This window comes from Mesoplodon densirostris, chromosome 1 (genome assembly GCF_025265405.1).
Source record: "Mesoplodon densirostris isolate mMesDen1 chromosome 1, mMesDen1 primary haplotype, whole genome shotgun sequence".
NCBI lineage: Eukaryota > Metazoa > Chordata > Mammalia > Artiodactyla > Ziphiidae > Mesoplodon > Mesoplodon densirostris.
In genome coordinates this window covers 235055623-235077798 of record NC_082661.1, presented here as the reverse complement: position 1 = coordinate 235077798, position 22176 = coordinate 235055623, and the positions used below count along the sequence as shown (strand labels likewise).

The following is a 22176-nucleotide window of genomic DNA, read 5'->3' as shown; positions in this document are numbered from 1 at the left end:
ACAATTCTCTCCCTCACCTTTCTCACCTGTAAATAATAGTTATTATTTTATAGGGGTACCTCTGTGTTTTCACAATGACCCTGGCCTAGGTTGGTAAAGTAAATGGTATTACCACCACATTTAAGAGAAAACTGGAACTCATCATGGTCAAATAACCCCTACCGAGGTTACACTCTAGTAATGGCGTAACTGTTGTTTAAACTCAGATTTCTCCGATTCCAAAACTTAGGTTCATTCCACAAACGAAGGAGAATTAGATTAGATGATTTCCAAGATCCCTTCTAGTTCTACACTCAATGACTTCCTGCTATTAGTGGGTTTTTTGTTGATTCAGTGGATATAACTTTTTTACTTCTTAGCCTTTATCTCTTTTCTCAAAGCTTTTTAGTCATGACTAGTAGCTAATATAAGAAATTAATTTCAGAATTTTAAGCAGTGCTTAAAATGAAAGGTTATTTTAATATTAAAATACAAGGTTGATATACCACATCTATAGGAAATTTTTCTCAAGCCAGGTAAATATATTTGAACATTACAAACAGCAGCAGTAAATATCCAGCTGGATAAAGAAAGAAGAGCAAATGTGGTTCTAAGCAATACATGGAAGGAAAATTGATTTCATTCTTTCTCCATGTTAATTAAATTAATTCCTGGGTCATATTTGCTGTTTTATTTTTCTTGAACTTAACCTTTTTTTTTTTTTTTTTTTTTTGCGGTATGCGGGCTTCTCACTGTTGTGGCCTCTCCCGTTGCGGAGCGCAGGCTCAGCGACCATGGCTCACGGGCCCAGCCACTCCGCGGCATGTGGGATCTTCCCGGACTGGGGCACGAACCCACATCCCCTGCATCAGCAGGCGGACTCTCAACCACTGCGCCACCAGGGAAGCCCCTGAACTTAACCTTTTAAAAAATGGTTTCCCATGATATTTTTCTTACTTTACTGAAGGGATTACTGCAAAAAATTTATAATAAAAATTTGAGAGGAAACTGCTAGGTATGAATTCAAGATGCTTACTGGTAGTTTATTTTGGATTCTAAGCGTGAGATTTAAAGATTAATTGCTTTCTAGATAATTCAGGATAAACTCCAGAGTGACTTACCAACTTTGTCAAATCATTGCAGATGTTGCTTGTCTACAAAGAAGTATTGTAAGTAATGTTTTGGTATGTGTAGTAAGTCTCTGACAGCTCTATAACAATATAAATTTTAGAAGAGCAAACAAGCAGAGCTCCCATCTTCATTATTTTCTTCTGTGCCTGTGATAAATAGAACTCTTAACTTGCATTATTGTGTGAAATTCTGTGTGTGTCTATATTTATATATTGGTAGATACATATATTTGTGCATGTTTATGAGATCAGTAATTTGGCCCAAACTAAGGGATGAAAAAAACTTTTATCTTGAATCAATATTGTAATTTGTGTCAAATCCTCAGGGGCTGCATTTTTATAAAGAAAGTTATAAATATTTTAAACATCAGGAATAAGAAAAAATTTTTAAGTACCACTCCTACAATCATAGTTATCTTAAAATTTTTTTAAACCAGTCTAAGCTGTGATACTTTGATTTGCATTTTGATTTACTGAGGTTAGGATTTTGTATATTATTATAAGCATCCCCCTCACTTCCCAACAAGTGTATTTTAAACAAAGTTGTTATATATTACAATATTTAGTGTTTGGGATATTTTCTAATGCAGTAGTATTTTAATTGTTTCCTTGGATGGTAATTTCAAACTAAATCTGGCTTACCTTGTTTCGTTTTACATATTCTCAAAATTTTTTTTGAACTAATTTCAGTGTGAGTTCTAAGAATCAGATGTGTATATGTATCACCCTATTCTCTGTCTTAAACTGAGCATAAATTCAATGGAGAAAAAAAAGTTTTTTTAATTATGTACTATCCTGTGCCTGACACATAGTTGGTGTAAATAAATGCTTAACGAATGAATAAATGTGAAAATAGCTTATTGATCAATACTGCCACCTACTTGTATTAGGGAAAATGTAGGTGCTGGGCATACATCCTATTTTAATAGATAATACCTGTGATAGAACGGGTTTATTAACTTGCCAATTTCAGTTGTGAACCTTTTAATAAGAACTTGAACCCCAGAAACCTGATGACTGTGGCTTAGTGAGATTTCAAGTTTGTTTCACCCTCAACATGCTTGCCATTCCTTTCTTTGATGTTGAAATCCCAGACTGTCTCTAATCTAAATTCTGTGCTCAGGGCAAGACAGCTAACTGTGCTATGTGGTTTTCTCAGTGTAACATCAGAGTAAAGAATGTTGTCATAATAGTAATGAAGAGAATCACTGATGTATAAATATAAACACATTATCCTACTATTATAAAATGGAAATAAAATTTTAAATGTTGTCAAAGTAATGCAAAGAACCAATAGTATTTATAGTATCATCAACTAATTATAATACAATAGTTGGACTTTTAGCACTAAGTATAATTTAGTACTAGTTATATATTTATGCTTTAGAAAAATGATGCCACGGTTGCTACTACTTGCTTGTATGGCCAGTGATTCAAAACTATTAATTATTTGTTATATATCATTTTTCTGCTATGTCTTAGAAAGCTGTGAACCTTCGAGTGGTAGGGGAGAGAGATGTATAAAAATTATAATGAGGTATGATAAGTGCAATGGAAGAATGTATTTAAAATGGAAATAATGAACTCTGAGAGTCAAAGTGAGGAAAAGTACTCTATTAACGACTCCTTCCTCTGTCGACACCATTTATAAAGATACATACTTCTCTGAAGATACATGATACATGAAGACTGTTTTACTGTTTGTATTTTTCTCACTATTTACATGTAGATTGTTTTTTGTTTCTGCCCATAACCACAGCTTGCTCTTCTGAAAACTTAGTCCTCCCCACCAATTGCTTAGAAAGAGCCGTTTCTCTTACACTAGCTTACAAGTTAATCATTCTACTGCCACTGTTTCCCAGAGGCTTACACTCTGGGCCAGTACATCTTCATATCTTAGTGCTGTTTTTCAGTTTTCAAGCTACTGCTCTCATGCATTCCTCATACACCTAGCTCAATGGAGTTGTGATGAAATGAGCACTGAGTCTGAATTAGCAGATAGGCTATAATCTAAGGACTTCGTTGTTAGTCACTCCCTTACTAATAGATCTTCAGCAAGGTTTATAGCACATCAGTCAGCACAAGAAATAATTCTTTATAGAATGGGAAATTCATTGCTTAGCTGATATTACATGAAGATTTAGTTTATTGTAGTGAAAATGATATTGAATACACTGAGATATCAATTCTAAAAATGTGGATGACAAGTATTTTCTTAGCTATAATGATTAACTAGCTAGCTTTTTCAGTGAACTTAGTAGCTAACATTCTAGCATAAAGCATAAAATACTTTTTTTGGTAAACTTATTTAACATAGATTATGGACTGATCTCAGTTTTACAATGTTTCTGTCTACCACAGGGATAATATAGATAAAGGTTCACACACAAAGCCTTTTTCAGTCATATTACTAAAAACCTGAAATCTCTGAATAAAGTTTTAAATGTTTGTATTTTAGCCAAGACTCCCAGAAACAGGAATTTGAGAATGATTTCATTTGCTTTGTTCATATATAGATTATGATGAAAATAATATAATGGATCATAATTTTCATTCCTAGTACTTTAGAGAATATTGAAAATCATTTTTATTCTGTTAATTTGAAATCTACTTAGAGACTTGGTTGACTAGCTTTGCTTGAAAATTCTTTCTTCGCAGTTCAAATTAACATTATAAACAAGATATTAGGGAGAATTGTTTAAATATTTGGAAAAATTAAGTCTTTGTGAGTATTTCTAAGCATACACATTCTCACTTAAAGGATAAACAAACTAATGAAAATCATTTCTAAGTGGGAACCATGGTAGATGGGTGGGTGGGGTGTTGGAGCATCTTCTCAGTGTTTACTTTTTGCATATCATTTTGATTTTTGAGCCAGATAAATATTTTACCTGTTTAAAAATAAAATATGAATACACATACCTACATATAAACATACATTTGTGGGAATCAGGTTTTCCTGTAACTTCATAGCCATACATAGGAGCCATGTAACCAGAAGAGCATTCCGTTGAATGTACAAAGTTAAGATATTTTCTTCTTCAACTATCCTAGATTTTGAGACAGCATTCCTGGTTTATTAAAGTTGGTCGGTGTCCTCAACTGAGTAGACTTAATGTGAAAAGGTTAGTTCAACAGAGATAAGACATGATTTCAATTGAAGTCAAGGTATATACCAGTATGTGACTGGTAGGTAGTCTCTTTGTCCTCCGACAAGCTTTAGAGGAAATTTCAGGTGTTCATTTTACAATTAGTTTCTTCAGACAGCCCAGAATGGGAGGAGGGGGTATCCTTTTTTTTTTTTTTTTTTTTTTTTTTTTTAAATCCTGCGTGCTCTGAACCTCTAATAAAAGGGTTTATGGGTCTGTTCCTAACATTTGGGATTTTTTTTCCTAAGAGTAAGAGATTTCTTTTTAAAAGGAACTTTCCTTTAAAGTACGCTAATTGTTTATTTAGAAAACTAACTTTTGTTGGGTACATATACATATTGTTTCTGAGGGTAAGAATTAGTTTAAGAGCCAGGAAGGGGATTTTTTTTTAAAAAATAATATGTAGACTATAACTTCCAGGAGAAGATCCAAGATGTACATTTTCATAAAATTTTAGATTATCTTATTGATGTTTTAAAGTAAAAGACAGGAGGGAGATGCAAGAGGGAGGAGATATGGGGACATATGTATATGTATAGCTGATTCACTTTGTTATAAAGCAGAAACTAACACACCATTGTAAAGCAATTATACTCCAATAAAGATGTTTTAAAAAAAAAGTAAAAGATGTTATACTGACTTAATGTCTTAATTAAAAAGGTAAACATTTATTTTTAAATTATGATACTACTTTATGCAGTATTTAGAATCATTTTTTTAACAAAAGTCATTTATTACCATAGCAGAGAGTATTAAAATGTAGTAAGTCAAAATAGTATTTCTTTTTTCCTGAAGAAACTTTTTAAGTACTTAAGTAACTATAGGCACACAGTTTACTTGTAATAAAGAATGTTAATGGGGAGGGTAGGAGTTAATTAACTAGGCCCTTAATAATGGGCCTTTCTAGTCCAAGGAATCTTATAATTGCCTCCGAAGCTGGTTTTGTAGCAAGTTGAGCGATGAAATATCTAGATTCGCGTAGTAGTCATTCTAAGAAAAAGGTTGCCTTCAAGCAAACTTTAGTACCTTTATTATTCTATAAAATACCTTTTTAATGATAAGCAGTACACATTGTGAAAGTAAGTTTAGAGGTAGAAGTCCAGTGCCTCCTGTTTACTCAACAGTAAATGAACAAATAATTATAAGACTCTCCAATGAGCACGGTTTTTGCTCTCTTGGGAGAAACAGAACCTTTCAGCCAGACTTTATATACTTAGTTTGTTAATCATAAAAAGATATTCTCATGATTAGTAAGGATTGGCAGTGTGTGGTAATTTTCTTGAAGACTATGTCTTAAATAAATGGAATGGGAAAGCAAAGGGAATATTTACATTAAATCTTAATATAAAAAATATACAGGTTGAAGTATAACTTATTACATAATTTCTGCAAATGCCGTATGCTCCAAACTGGTTTACCATTTTGTAAATCGCCCCAAAGAATACCTAATTCCTCCCTTTGGAATTGCCCATTTTGGACCATCCGAGCTACTTGAAAAACCTGATCCAGGACTGACTGCAATAGGGTAGCAGTTAGTGAAAATAGACTGCTTTGCTTCCGTTGGGAGGACCATATGAAAATATATTCCATTTTCAGAATGTTTCTGAAAGGACTTATTTGCGGAAACGATGCTTGCCATTTAAAACTCTTCAAAAATGCAGGTTTTACAAAATACAAAAATAACCTCCTGAAAGTTTGAAAGGGGAGAGAGGGGGCTGTGGTATGGGGGCGGTCTCCTTCGTTGCCCACCTCCTCCCTCTGTTGAGCGCGCTGTGTGCTTACGGGTTCCCTGGAGCGGATCACCATGTAATTGATGTGCAGTCTGCATTGCTGAATCCTGGACTGCACCATTCTGTGTTCAAGGGAAGATGTAATCTGATCCCTCTGCTGCTGAGGGAGGAATCTGTTCAGTCCAGGCTTTGACAGGGCATAGTCTCCTCCAATAATCTTCTCGGTTCTCTCTCATTATTCCCTTGAGTTCTCCTCAGTCAAGCTGCATGTATGTATGTGTGTCCCAAGAAGCGGTTTGATACTGAGCTGCATTTGCCTCTACTGTGGAGTTTTGTTGCCGGTTCTGCTCCCTAATCTTCCTTTTCTGACGTGCCTGAGCATGTCCACATTAGAATCTGTGACATACCTACCTGAAAAAGGTTTATATTGTCAGAGACTGCCAAGCAGCCGGACACACGGGGGCACAGAATCACTGAAGGGGAAAAATCCAGAAAATATGGGTTTCTACGGCACACTAAAAATGATTTTTTACAAAGTAAGTAAGCTGTTTTCTTCCTGTGTTGTATGATTGTGTGTGTGTGCCTGCCTGAGAAGGAAAATCTGTATCATCAGAGATGGCTGCAGTCTCCTCTAATTTTGGTGGGTGGCTGGATGTCTGGTATTCTGTTTTATATCATGAATGTAAGCAAATAATGGAAAGACAACATGAACTGGAAAAAGCTTTACATTTAAAATAAAATGTACATTTTAATCTGAGAATTTTCCTCTAAAAATATATTGAGACTTTAGAAATGTGGCTCCGTTAAATGCTGACCTGGAAATACTCTATCCTTAGTTAGCTTTTAGTGAACCTTTTGCCTTTAATTTTTCTATACCTTATATATAGGTTTTTCTTTAGTTGCCTCTCTTAAAGTGTAGAATTGCTAGAATATTGGGGATTTATCTTTAAAGAGGTTATATTTACTTTCTGTACCCCTTCAAAATTGCAGAATTGATTTTTGGTTCTAAAGTCAGTATTTTCAGTAAACAATATATTTAAAAGACATATAGTCATACAGAAAGTGCTTTATTTTATAAAATATTCTAAATTTAAAAATCCTCTCACAGCAGTTCCCTTGATATGAATTTCAGGCATTTTTATTCATTGAAGGATTTCTAAGATGAAAATAAAGTTTGCTTTAGTGGCAAATGGCATTTGCACCAATGTATTTACAAGATATCCAGGGAAGTTCTGAAAGCCAGTATTACAAACTTAATTACAGTGAATATCAAAGTTTATCATAACAACTTTGAAAATGAGGGTTTGTGGAAGTTATAAAAAATAGATTTTTAAGGTAATCTGTACTGACTGACCTTCCTGATGGATACATTTGCGTGTATGTGTACATGTGTGTCTTTAATTTATATATATGCAAGCATGTGGCTACCTATGTATTAAAGTATTTATTTTTGCTTTTTATTAAAATTATTTGGAGAAAGAAAATAATGGGTTTTGAGAGGAATCACTTTAAAACAATGTTATGAGCACAGAAACTTCTGAAGGGTTGAAATAAGACCAATTCCATTTCTGTCGGTATTTCATGAACTAAGGTATAAATTGTGGATGAGCTTGTCGTATGCTCACCTCTTGCCTCTAACGTTGTAAGATTATCCGTGTGTTTTAGAATACTTTCTTCTTGATGATAAAAACACAGTCTTTATTCCCCAGAGTGTGGTTAAAAAAGCTTTTAGAGTCTTGTTGCTTCTCTCTGGTATTTACAGTGTGGCATGCTGTGTTATGATGTTCCCATGTGGGGAATAGGTAAGAAAATAAGGCTGCTGCAAAGCAAGGATTTTCACCTTATTACAAAAATGAGGGTAACTTTCTATCACTCTGGGATTCCCCCGCTCCCATCATTTTCACTGATACAGTAATTAATTAGCAGACACAAATCTTAGAGGGGTTGCTGAAATAGAGAAAGTTGAATCTTCTCAGATCTTATTTTATAGTTTTATAACATATCTATAGTAAGATGACCTCAGTTAACCAATAGTAAAATATAAAAAAATATATATTTCAATATTGATGATGACAAAATATAATTCTGAATATATTTACAATATTACATACCTATATACCATAATAAAATACTTTAAAACTACAGATGTTGGGTATACCTTACAAAGATGCATAACTCATTCTTTTTAAATCTTTCTATTTTTCTTGTTGGTTTTCAAGTTAGAATATTTTGTCCTGAGTGAGTATCTGCCAGTAGAGCTATGTATTCTGTGTAAAATATCAATTGATGGCTTTTTTCCTACTGTTATTATACCATCTCCAGATTTCCCTCTTATTAGGGACTTACTTTTTGTACTGTCTTCATTGCCCATATTCATTGCTTTATGCCTTATCATAATTACTTTTCAAGAGCATTTTATTTACATTATTCTCCTTACCCTTTTATAATAATGTGTTTTAAATTCAGTGACTATTACTTCCATTCTGATTTTGAAATTTTGAATTTGTTGTTTATCTTTCTTAAAATATGTTTTTAAAGGAAAATGTAAATCACTAAGAACAGTATATTAAATATGGTTCTTTTCTGTGTGGGTTAACATGACATGTTCCTCTGTGTTCTTAAACTAGAAAATGTGAAAGGTATAGTACTCTCAAGGAATATATACGATGGATATCAATTTTTAAATCACCATACACTGTTCTTCTGGACAAATATTAGGGGGGAAAATTCACCTTTCCAGTCTTGTAAAGAGTAAAACAAAGTAGAACTAATAGAAGAAAGTATGAAACATTTATTTTCTGTATGAATTAACTATGCCTAATTAACATTGCGGGCATATGAAAATTTAAGAATTTTTTCAGTATTACTGATGCTAACATTAAGATTTGATAGTTGGAGAGGTGATTTTTTTTAAACATATCTCATTTGTTTTACCTTATAGATGAAAAGAAAGTTGGACCATGGTTCTGAGGTCCGCTCTTTTTCTTTGGGAAAGAAACCTTGCAAAGTCTCAGAATATACAAGGTAATATTAAGTATAATAATTCATTCTCTCATGATTCTCATGTTTCTTTAAAGAGTTGATGATTCTGTCACTAATACTGTAGACTGTTTAACACATTTTGAGATCACTGAAAGTTGAGAAACATACATTTTAGATAAGGAGAAGAATGACTACCACTGTGGCTTTATATTACTGATACATTGAAGTAAGACACAAGCAGAAGTTCTCTTATCAACAAAATTTTTAAATCATAATTTTTAAGGAATTCTAAAAAGTAAATCCTAAAATATGGATATGAGCAAATGTATCTTGTTACTATAGCAACAGCTGTTCTAGGGTGGATAGTTATATATGCATAACTGAAGATACATTTGTTAGCAGTGAAATAGACTGCACAGTTACTAACTAAATCTTATTTCATGAGATTACTATGTTAGAAACCCCCTTTATTTGCTTCGTAAGTCTTATGTTTTTAACACATACATTTCTACACCAGTAGAATAGTTTCCATAACAACTAAATACAACTGTACTCTTGTTTCCTGCACCATTCCATCATTTTTGGATTTTGCATCAGTATAAAACTTTTCCCACTCTCACGCTAATTAGGCTAACTTAAGCACAATATCTATTACCCAGCTAATTAAAAATGGCTTTGGATGTCATTTAGAATGTGGTATTTTAAAATTTAAATGACAAAAGCATCTTAAGGGTTTTTTGGGGGGTCTTTTTTGCATAATTGTCACTTCTTCAAATAACTGTTTGAAAGTTATAGAAACCATAAGAACTTCATGATGGTGACATTTCTTTTTTTTCCCCTCAATATTTTGATTTAGATTTATTTTTACTCTTTAAGATACAATAAAATTAACATTGCTCAGACAAAAGTTTATGTGATTGAACATTGTTACAGATTGCATCTCTTTTTTCCAGGGAACCAGTTTATACTTTTACTTCATTCAGTTGTGGAATATATTTCTTTCAGATGCTCTTTGGTGAAACTTAGAAATCATAATAATTAGAGTAGTTTTATATACAAAAGTGATACAAAAGAGAAAAACAAGGCTATTTCTTGGTTACTCAGGAAATGCTTTTTGTGTGATTTTCCCATGTTAACTGTTCCCTTCCTCCCTCTTATGTAGGCTTTGCCTTTTGACAATTTCACTGTGTTTTGGCACTTCCGCCAGAGGGTGTGGAGTGGTAGACAAGTGAAACTATTCACTTCATTTTTGTTTTTTTTCCTCTAATCTTGATAAACTGTTTCTTGGATGAGAAAGTTGAGTTTAATGTTTAAAATGTGCTGTTTTTTTTAATGTATAGATTTCAGTCAACCATATAATTTTGGTCTTCAATTAATATGGCTAATGCCAGGGCAGAAGTATTCAATGGTTCAGTTGTTTTTAAGGCAGTTTATAAATGACTGCTGAATTTTTACCACAGAACACATTTTAGTAAAATTTTTCTTTAGTTGCCGACTTTTTTATTGAGAAAGTACCTGCAAAGGTGAAAGTTTTATTTTTAGCCTTTTAACACACAGTCTTACTAAAGCAAACCAGACAGCATATTGATTGCCGTCTTTTTGGAGACTTGATCAGTGTATTTTTGATGTTCTTTAATTTTGTTGAAAGATTTTCTAATAATAAGATGAAACTATGATTTTTCATCATTTTTGTTAGAAAATTTAAGTTATAATCACATCCTATTTCATTTCAGAGAAGAAAATAGAGCTTACCTTTGAAATTTGATAAAAGAAAAATAGATTTAGTTGTTGAATGTTAGAGACCATCTTAGATGTATAATGCTAAAAGATTTAAAGGTGGTAGATATGAAGATTTTTCTGTATAATCTGGTGACTGAGATGCGTTTTTAAGCAAAATAATGGGATACGCTGGATAGAAAAGAATTGGAGTTGTTTCATTAGTAATTTTTCAGAGCTTGATAGTTAACTGTTAGGATATAATTTATATGTTCTTTTGATTTAAAACACTTTACTGTCATAGCTCAATAAAATGAAGATTATTTTACAAACGCGGTTTTGTTAACTGAATCTTTCTGCTCCTTTTTTTTCCATGTGTCTCTAAGATAGAGATGTTCAGTATTTACCTCAAGTTTAACTAATTTAATTAGGCATTGAAATTAGAAAGTAAAATTTAATATACTAATAACATAGTTCTAACTACTTTTTCTGCTATTAGGCATTTTTAGGAGAGTTGAACAATTTTAGAGATAGATCATCTCTTATTTTACGAGTGGCAGAATTAATTGAATTTCAGGTTTGTGGTGTTTATTTTTTTAACTGTCTCAAAATTTAAATTATTGGCTAAAAGTATTTAGCCAAAATGATCTCATTTTACAGTATTTAATTTTGCATATAATAAAGTAAGTTCTCACTACCTACCTGTTTGAGTAAACACATTTCTAATCAAGGCTTATTCCTGTCAAATATTATTTAGACTAAGCTTAATCATAGCAATAGAAATTAGAGAGGAATAGACAAATATTATAAATAACTTAGAAGGAATCTGGGGCAAACTTAAGGAATAATGTGACTAGCGAAATGTCTAAAACATTTAACAGACTACTTCTACATATGATTTTTTTAAAGCATTAATAATCTTACACGCCTTTTTATGAAAGAAATTTAAACTTTTGTTTAACTATGATGCTGAAAACCAGTCATAGGCAAGTGGAACCTGAATCTTCTAAGGAAATATTGTAACATTATTTGTATGTTACCAACAACTTACAGTTTTGCCATAGAGATTCTGTCATTCGGTTGCGATTAGCTGTGCCGGGATAAAAACAGGTGGTTATATAGGAGGGAGGAAACTTACTCTACAATAGCAGAATAGGTTTTGTGCATCCTTGCTTTCTGGAAACAAGCAAATAAAAATAATAGTTTGATTGATGTTTGAAATATGCCATGTCGTCCCATTCTTATTAAACTAGAGCCCATTATTCTTAATAAATATCTGTCTTTGCCTCCACTCTTGTACTTTCTTGTAGTACCGCTGGCCTCGTACCATGTTCAGCAACACCGACAACTTTTGGAGACCTGAGAGCAGCCAATGGCCAAGGGCAACAACGACGCCGAATTACATCTGTCCAACCACCTACAGGCCTCCAGGAGTGGCTGAAAATGTTTCAGGTGACATGTCTAAACACAGTACTTGAAATGCTTCACTTATTTGCTGCAAAAAATAAGGGATTGCTCAGCCATGAAAAGGAACATGCTACACCATGGATGAACCTTGAAAACCTTATGCTAAGTAAAAGAAGCCAGACACAAAAGGCCACATAATGTATGATTATATGAAATATCCAGAACAGGAAAATCCATAGAGACAGAAAGGAGATTAGTGATTGCTAGGTGATGTCGGGAGGGCAGGTTGGGACTAACTGCCGATAGGTATGGGGCTTCTTTTGGGAGTGATGGAAGTTTTCTGGAATTGGATAGTGGTGATGGTTGCACAGCAAGATGGGTGTGCTGGGAACTATTGAAGTGTACACTTAAATGGTGAATTTTATGTTTGTGAAGTATATCTCAATTAAAAAATGCTATTAAAAATAAGGGAACTCACTTTAATTTTTAGGTATATTAATCAAGAGGGTCCAGTGCTTGTTTTGTGTAAGTGCGCATTTGCATTGTTTATTGCTTTTTAGATGATAAGACCTTTCTTTTTCTCCTTTATGTTTGGGTTTCTGGTATTACTGAATGTACGTGTTTTCTAAACTGCACTGTTTGGAAGTTAAGCATTGGAAGAACTCTGCTTATTAGTCACTAGTGGTAACTTATCCATCACTGTCACCCCCGTAGCCTCCAAGAGTTGATGCAGCTTCTTTCCATCAGTGCCATGCTTGTGTGTGGCTTATTGTGCTCAAAATTCTGATTACTATATTTTACTATCATTTAAAGTTTTGGGAATTTTACTGGGAAGTTCAGCTACAACCAAACCTTGAATCTTATGAATTTTATAACTCATGATAGTGATATTAAATTGATTTATCTCTTCTTCTAGTGAGAAACATAGAAGTCAAGTATTTAGCAAAGTAGTTGGCATCAGTTAAACACTTGGTTAATTATTCCTTGTAAATAGTAAATAATATAAAGTATGTAAAGTGAAGGTATCTCTGATACTAGCCACTGTACTAATGTAAAATGAATATATTTCCTTACCTCTGGCTACTTGATTGATGGTATTTTATGAATGCATAGAGGAATAATGGTTGAAAAAGAAGATACTTTATAGATTTTATTTGATATTTCAGATTTTTATGGTGTCCATTTATATAAATCCCAATATTTTAAATACCTGGGTAATAACTAAGTAAATGTCCCAGTTTTTTTCTTCTGGAGCTGGAAAACTCACTTGAAGCAATGGTTATTTAAAATGGATTTTAAAAATTGTTTTCTGCCCTTCAGGTGATTTCAGAGAAACGAGGATAACTTCTTTTTTCGGTGGATAACTGAAAGTTTAGAGCAGCACTTCTCGACAGGGGGCAGGTTTTCCCTTGGCTGAAACATTTTTAGTTCTTACAACTGCCTGGGTCGGGGGTAGGACACTGCTAGCATCTGATGGGTGGAGCCAATGTAAGGGACAGCCTCCCCCAACACAAAGTTATCCAGCCCAAAGTATCAATTGCTGAGGTTGAGGATCTATGGCTTAGAGGCATAAAAGTTATACTTCACTGTTACAATAATGTTATGGACCACTACAATTGCAAAGATTTTGTGTTTTGTTTTCACAGTCATTTGTTAATTAAACTTACCTTTCCTTAAGGATCATTCCCTCCCCTCATCTGAGTTCTTTTATCTTAGGTTCATGATTTTTTAATTTTATTTTAATTTTTTCCTACCCATGCCCTCAGAATTCTAAATTATTTGTCACATCCTTTTTTTTTTTTTTTTTTTTTTTTTTGCGGTACGCGGGCCTCTCACTGCTGTGCCTTCTCCCGCCGCGGAGCACAGGCCCTGGACGTGCAGGCTCGGTGGCCATGGCTCACGGGCCCAGCCGCTCCGCAGCATGTGGGATCTTCCCCGACCGGGGCATGAACCCGTGTCCCCTGCATCGGCAGGCGGGCTCTCAACCACTGCACCACCAGGGAAGCCCCTGTCACATCCTTTTAAAAAGAGATGTATCCCGCCAATTAGAGCTGAAAATAGAACTCAAACACTTACAAATCCTAAAACAAATGCTTTAAAGACTTGTATCATCTCTGATTAAGCCAAGGAGACAGGAATATGGGTGTGGATTGTCATGCTTACACGCACATGTAGTGTAAGCAGCACAGCGCTTGAGAGTATGCAGAGGCTGATTGCATATCATTTTTATAGGAAAGTACCAACATGATGGAAAATTACACTATTAGTAATAGTTTTATCATCATTGTAGACAGCCTCCAAAATGTTTATTTTATATGCAAAGCTTTATTTCGTATCAGAATGTAGTCTAGACTGAGATTTATTTTGTATGTGGTATAGACCTATTTTTTTTCAATGTTTCAGAGGCCCAGAATATTCTTTGCTAGCCATTTAGGGTTTTTTTTTTTTTTTTACCAGTTTTAAGAGAATTATCTCAAATACTGATATATAGTAGGGGGCATTTGTGCTCTCTTTTGCAGTGAGGGTGTCTTAGGGAGTCCGTTGTACAATGTTGGCTTGTTTATTAGCTCACTCATGGGTTTCTTAATGAAACATCCTCCTGTTACCACGTACTGTATGTCGTCAAATCTGAGATACCATAGATTATTAGATGCATCCCAAATTCAGAAATGTTAATTGTAATTTTAAAAACTTGGTTTTTTTAGAATTAATGATATTCAGTAAACTATATTAGGCTAGCTTTTGTCCTATAAAAAGGCCCATTTGATCACTTTTCATAGGAGAAGTGGAAAACTTGTTCTCAGTTAATAAGAATAACATATAGAATTATCCCTGCAGGTACAGTACTATATATTTTTTTTTCACATAAATATTCTGTAGCAAAGAAGTTTACTAGAAACAGAAGTTCAGCTAGATGGGTAGATCAAGACCTTAATCCTTTGCATACCATTTCTGCCTTGACACACCCAAGGCCTCAAGCTTGTCCCCTTACTGTTCTGCTATTGCTCCTAAGATGGTGACACAGCATTGTTTTGGTCCAGCTCCACCTATTCTGACAAAGTACTCTGTACTCAATTTATAAATTGAATGAGAACAAATGATACCCCATTTTAGGAAAAGAGAAATTGAAACAGAATGCCACTCTAAAATAGAAGTGCCAATTAAAAACAAAACTAAAAAAAAAATTTTTTGTAGTGTTTGAATTTTCATTTGCCCTTGATTCTGCTTTTTTTTGGCAGCCCCAGGTCGATGCTTTCAGATTGTTAATTTGGGGGAAGAGGATTGGTCGCTTTTTTATTTTGTTTATGTCATTTGAGTGTTAATATATAGTTTTTCACTTGCAAATAGTAGACTAGGTAAAGACACCAATAACATTAACATTCTCTGATGTTGAAATTGGTATTCAGAGGTATCCTGATGTAATGAGAAGCACTTTGACTTAGAAGAAAAAGCTCTTAGTACAAATTCTGGCTTTCCCTCTTAATAACTGGGTAATTTCATTGATATTATGTAACTACTTTTGCCTGTGTTCTCATCCTCTGTAAAATAGATATAATGCTAAAAAGTTGTCGAAAGGGAGAAGACATGTAAATGTGCTTAAAGCTGTTCTTGGAAATACAGTGGAAACTCAATAAATGTTAGTTTCCTCTCTTGGTCAAGAAATAGCCTTTGTGAACCTCAGTTTTCTCAGGTGTTAAAAGAAGCTATTAACACTAGCTTCCTGCAAATGTCATCAGATTAACATTATTAGCATTATTTTAATCAAAGCATATTTGTATTGTATTAAAACTATGAATGTATTTTGAAAATGCCTGTTATACTCCATAATTTTTTGAATGATAAAGTAGAAAATACTTCTGTGATTTGAAATTAAAAGTGGAGTAAAAACTATTCCTTTGAAGGACTTAATCAAGTTTTATGGTAACACTTAGAAATTGTACATGTTTTCTAACTTATTTGGATCTCTTTTATTTGCTAGCCAACGACATATTAAAACAGCAAAGTGCCAAATGAAAATGAATTCAGTAATACTTTGCCATTGTATTTGAAACAGTATGATCAAGAAGCCCTGGGGAAGAGTTAAAGAAAGTCATGTATTTAGCCAGAGAAGACTAAGGGAAAAATGTTGTTTCTGTCTAACATTTAAAAGACTTTTGTATAAAAGTAGAATCAGACTGATTCTTGGTTTCTTCAGCAAACAAAACCTGGATCATATTCTTTGAGTCAGATTTTGGTATAAGTTGAACTTAACAATTCAAACTGACCCAGAGTAGAATGGGAGCTAGTAAGTCTCCACTCCTGGAACTGTTCAGACAGACTAAGTAACCATCTTCTGGCGGTACTAGAGAAGTGAGTTCTTTACCACATGAAATTCAGGTGCTAGACTGCCTAAAGTCATAAAATATATATATATATATCTGAATGAGATACCACCAGGGATCATCCAGACTAATAACCACTGCTGGTTTGTGAATCACCCGCATCAATACGGGATGAGTTGGTTATTTAAAGCATAAACTGCTCTCAGCCCCACCATGACCACTGAATCAGACTCTTTGATGGTGGGCTGGAGGACTCCATGATTCTTGGACCACTCAAGCAGCACTTGGGAACCCCTGGTCTGGCCAAGCCCCTCATTATACAGGTGAGGTCTCTGAGACGCAGACTAATTAAGGGGCTTCCCTGCAGTTCCACAGTGAGTTTACTGGTGAAACCTAGGCCCCTGATTACAGTTCAGTGCTCCTTCTCTTCTCTACTACCTTCAGGTATTCTCTGATTACCTGAAATCAAATACAGCTTCCATGGGGAATGTTCAAGTTTGCATTTGAAATTTTGTCCACAAATTAAATTTTGTTTATCTTGATTATGATTTTGGAATGTTTTTCCTATCCCTTTCAGTGTGTTCCCAGTAACTTTACCATGAAAGACCAAAGGAAAGTACTTTTTTCTTTTCCAGAAGAACTACTTTTCAGAGCAGAAATAAAATAATTATTATCAGAATTTCCAACACTTTTTCAGATAAAGAAACTAAAGCCTGCAGAGGTAAATTGTAACCTAATTAGTGGCAGTTATCTTCTCCAAAAGTTGTATTTCCTGATCCCCAATTCGGTATTCTTTCCTCTAGTCCTCATTAAAGATTGTTGTGGGTTCAACAATCCACACCAATAATAATAAAATATTATTTTATTTTAATATAGTCATTAACTGCAAGGTTTTCAAGTTAATACATCCTTCCCTTGCTTTTAAACCATGTATGTATCAAAACTGGGAACCAGTCTTGGAACCAGACTAAGCAAGCAAGTCCGAGTGATACCATCAGGTACATAGAATAGAAACTTTCTCAAGAAAGAGTTTTAAGATAGCATTGGTGCAGTATTTCCTGACTCTTTGGGGAGTCATTCATTTATTCAACAAATATTTACTGAGTATCTGTCAGGTGCTGGGCCCTAATTTGGATCTGGGATACAGTAATTAACAAAACAGACAAAAACCCTTTTTTGGAGAACTTAACTCTAGTCAGGAAAGGGAGGGGGTTGGGGGATTTCAAACTGGTTTGCAGTTTTAGAAAATTGCACAGAGAAGGTCTCAGAGAAGGAGGTAGGGAGGTAAAGCATGTGGGTGTCTAGGGAAAGAATAGTCCAGGGATCAGCAAGTGAAAAGGCTCTCAAGCAGAGCATGCTGGGTGTGTTTGAGGCACAGAAAGAGTATCTGTGGCTAAAGTAGAGTAAACGAGGGAAAGGAATAGGAAATTAGAACCTGTAGGCCTACCTGAAGACTTTGGTTTTTACTTGGAGTGAAGTGGGAAGCCACTGGAGGGCTTCAAGCAGAAGAGTGAGTGAGTGACTTTTAGCACAGTCACTCTGACTGCTTTGTGGAGAACAGAACTAGGAGGGCAGAGGTGGAACGCTGGGAGACTGGGTAAGAGGTTATAGGAATCACCCAGGTGAGAGACAATAGTAGCTTAGACCAATGTAGTAATAGTCAGATTCTGGGTATATTTTGAAGTTTAAGGCCTTAGAATTCGCTGATGGATCAGAACTATCTGATGGTGAAAGTAAGAGAGTTGGGGATGACTCCAGTGCTTTGGGCCTGAACAAACTAATATAATAAGAGTTACATCTTACGGAAATAGGGAAGATTGTGGACATGCATATTTGAAGAGAAAGGTCATAGATATAGTTTCTATTACATACCCAAGAATACATGTTGAATAAACAATGTTATAAACAGGTCTGTAGTTCAGGAAAGAAATCCAGGCTGGAGAGAGAAAAGCTAGGGACTACATGGTCCAGAGCTTTGCTGGAACCATCTAAGAGATGTGACTTAAGTAATTGGACTGTCGAATATGTATGGTCAGTGAAAACAGTCTCATTTACTTTGTAGATGACAGCTTGTTACTAATCTTTGTCAGTTGTATACTTTTCAATAAAATGTCACAAAGTAACATCTGCTGGATATATGTATAATTCAAATTGAAATATAATTTAAATTTTATTTAACTCGTTAAATATTATCTTAAAATAAAAATATTGTTTAAAGTCTTAGAAGCATTTTGCTATATGGGCATAATTTTCATCATGGACTTTGCCTTAAATATATAGAAGTTTCTGACACAGTTTCTAACATTTACCCAAGATCTGAATTATTTATCTTCTGTTCTGGCTTTTTTCACTCTATACTCCAGCCCCTAAAATCCTTGAAAGGATATTTTTTTCATCTGTTAGCAGTTATATACCATGTATTGATACTGTTTTTCTATTCCTTCCTTTTTTAAACACAGTAATAATATGTTAACTGAAAAAAAACAAAACATGAAACTTGTATATTAACCTTTAATTAGAAATATTCATAATAGTAATTTATATAGAATAGTAATATATTAAATTATATAGAATATAAATTATAATTAGTAATATAAATAGTAATATGTTAAAAGATGTTTCACTATCTTTTTACCATAGAAGATCACATATCTTTATTTAACCATAAATATTTCCAAATATTTCCAAAAATATCTGTAAAGCTGGCATTCATATATGCAAAGGAGATTAAAAAGTTTACATTAAAATTATTCTATCAAGTGTCTTAATTAAAGCTGCATTTTAATCAAGTCAGCATAGTTATCCATCACCCAAAATGGGCATGTTTTTATACTGGTATCCATGAATTCTTATAATGTAGATGGAGAGGAACAGCATATTATAAAAACCCACCTCAAATCCTGTGAGGAATATAAATCAATAACTCAGAGTTTATAGTATTGGTACTGTCAGGGATGAGTGGCGATTGATCAGCATGAGTTTTGTCAAAGAGGTAGTAAGTTTTGAACCAGGATTTGAAGCTATGTGAGGGAAATGGAGTGAAATAAACTTCAAATTAACTGCTTTTAATTGGTCATGTGTGTGCATATACATGTATATGAGTATTTTTAATTTCTATGTATAAATCCTCACCCTAACCAAAAAGGACACACAGTGAGTACTCAAGGAGAATGTTCTGGGTATATGTATGTTTCAAAGTAAAAGGAAAGGACACAGCTTATTAGAGCCTCTGTTTCCTCATATTTGGTGGTAAAATGGGGATATTCTCCAGGGTTTTTATGATGATTAAGTGAGATACACATATATAGTAGTACTGTGGAAGTACTACTGAAATGTTTGCTAGTATTAGGGTAGTCTACACTTTATGATAGGAAAGAAGAGATGAGATTTCATTTTAGATTCTGATAAATATTTTAAGAAATACTTTAAAAAGTATTGATATTCTGAATAAGGCTTCCAGTATCCTCAGCATATCTCAGTTTTCAACTGTTATCTATTTCACATGTTACAAAATCCAGGTTCCCAGTTTGAGCAAGAAATGGAATGTCAAAATCCAGCTCTTTCTAGCTCCAAACCTCACCTATTGTTCTCTCTTCTCCCACTTCCAAAGTGGACATAATAATTTACAAAGGTACTATATCAGCTTGCTCAAGGATGTTTTTTCACCTAAGTGTTTCAAGGTTATTTAAATGTTTTACTGATTTTTGTGAGGGGAGGTCCTAACATTTTAAATGATTCATGTAGCTTTTTAGTTTCTCCTTTTAAGAATCATGGCATTTCTGTGCAGGTGTTCCACACTGGGGAAAAAAAATAAAACAACCTCCTTAGTATGGTTTAAAGGAGCTCATATTTTTGAGATATAATTGTTTTTGTTTTTCCATAGCATATACTTTATTTCTTACCCTCTTTTAGCCTTTGTTCATATTCTAATTTTACTATTAAGTCAGCTACCATTTTCTGTTGTTTGCTGTTTTTTATTTGAAATTATTTTCACATAGCAAATCAAAGCCCTTTTAATTTGTAGAAGACACTTGTCAGATGTGCAGTCTACCCAGTTATTAATTTTTCTCTAGTTGATGCTGCCAGTCTCAGATGAGCGCCTTACTAAAACCATCAACTTTTATGGTGCCCACTAGAAAGAAAGGGAAGAAAGGAAAATCATCTGTCAAAATTCATTTACTTAGTGGCCCAAACCGATGTTTCGGAATAAAATTTTGGTTTCTCAGCCAGTATCTTGGTGGTAGATGGACGAACATATAACAATTATAATAATACAATGCAAAAATATTTTTCTGTCTATCAAACCTAAAAAAAGCTTTTACAAAATAAAGGTAGCTAATAAACTTAATGAGACTAAATGATTGTCACTTCAGTGCCTTCTACTGTAAGCAGCCACTTTTTATGTTGTGTGTAGATGTGGATTTTCCTTTATGAGTTTATAATTTGAGACATTTATTAAAATAATAGATAAAAATTTCTAATTCCTCTTTGATAGAGCTGGAGTGGACCAGAGAAATTGCTTGCTTTAGATGAACTTATTGATAGTTGTGAACCAACACAAGTAAAACATATGATGCAAGTGATAGAACCCCAGTTTCAGCGAGACTTCATTTCCTTGCTCCCTAAAGAGGTAAGGATTATCAATTATATTCTTCATTAGTGCTACTTGAAAATATAAATCAACAGCTACCATCTATAGACATTGTCATGCTAATTATGGTATTCAGTATTGTCAGTTTAACACTTAATTAGTATTAAAGGGGGCTGTAAATGATAAGGTGCTGTGACTTAATATAATTTTCAGATTAAATTATACTTACAGACTAAGTGCCTTCTTTCCATCACTGGAATAAGTCATGTATGAGACTAAGCTATTGAGTTTCGTTAATTTGACTGTTTCTTTACCAAGATTTCTTCCCAGGTTATTTGAAGTCCAACCTTTAGTTGTCTTGGTATGTTCATCTATAGTAGTAGATTTTTTTAAATTCTGATTTTATTAAAACAGCAGTATTTTTTTTCTTTTGCTTTTTGTTTATCCTAAGTCCCTTCAAGACTAATAGTTTCATGATTCTATTGGATAGTAGTTCTCAGTGACTTACATTATGTAATTATTTTGAAGTATATGGAATTTCACATGTACGTTGTCTTCTGTAAATCATTCCCCTTCCTGCTGCATCACACACACACACACACAATCATAGATTTCCCATACCAGTTACATTCTTATAGTATTTCTCCTAGAATTATTTATGCCCATTTATTTTAATATCTTTATATAAAATAAAACATCTTTGATTTTTTATCATAGATTGATTACGACCACATGTGCATTCTCGACTATGTAAATGAGGCATAGTTTAGATGTAGTTCTTTTTTGATGTTGTAACCTTCATAGTTTCATTTTTGTCAGCAAACAGAAATAAGATAACATTAAATAATCAATGTTACCATGATTTATATTTTCACATTTTTGTATATGCCACTAATCATAGATCAGCTAAGAAGACAATATAAAATACCATTTATGTTAATATAAATATAAATGCAGATGGTCCTGAAACTTCAAACTTGAAGAGAAAGGAAGTTGATTTTTTTTTTCAGATTCTCATGCTAAATATCCTAAGGGCATTAAAGATAGTCCCAATACTAATTTCACAATGGATATTAATAAAATGATTTCATCATAGTTAATGGATAAAATTAAGCATAACTACAGGAAAAAGCAAAGTGGAAAAAAATATCTTTTTCCTGAGATGTTGCT

The 22176-nt window shown here is 33.6% G+C and overlaps 1 protein-coding gene across 8 annotated transcripts in view; it reads left to right on the top strand.

Moving 5' to 3' along the window:
- The window catches only part of FBXW7 (F-box and WD repeat domain containing 7), a 210507-nt gene that overhangs the window by 171954 nt on the left and 16377 nt on the right, over window positions 1–22176 (top strand). For 6 of the 8 annotated variants that reach the window (XM_060116384.1, XM_060116378.1, XM_060116368.1 and 3 more), the window contains 3 exons: window positions 8930–9012; window positions 11997–12138; window positions 20911–21045. In XM_060116384.1, the coding sequence (XP_059972367.1) occupies window positions 8930–9012; window positions 11997–12138; window positions 20911–21045 (360 nt within the window). Of the gene's footprint in view, window positions 1–6256; window positions 6525–8929; window positions 9013–11996; window positions 12139–20910; window positions 21046–22176 lie in introns of those variants that run through there. The other 2 variants (XM_060116409.1, XM_060116399.1) reach the window with 2 other exon arrangements.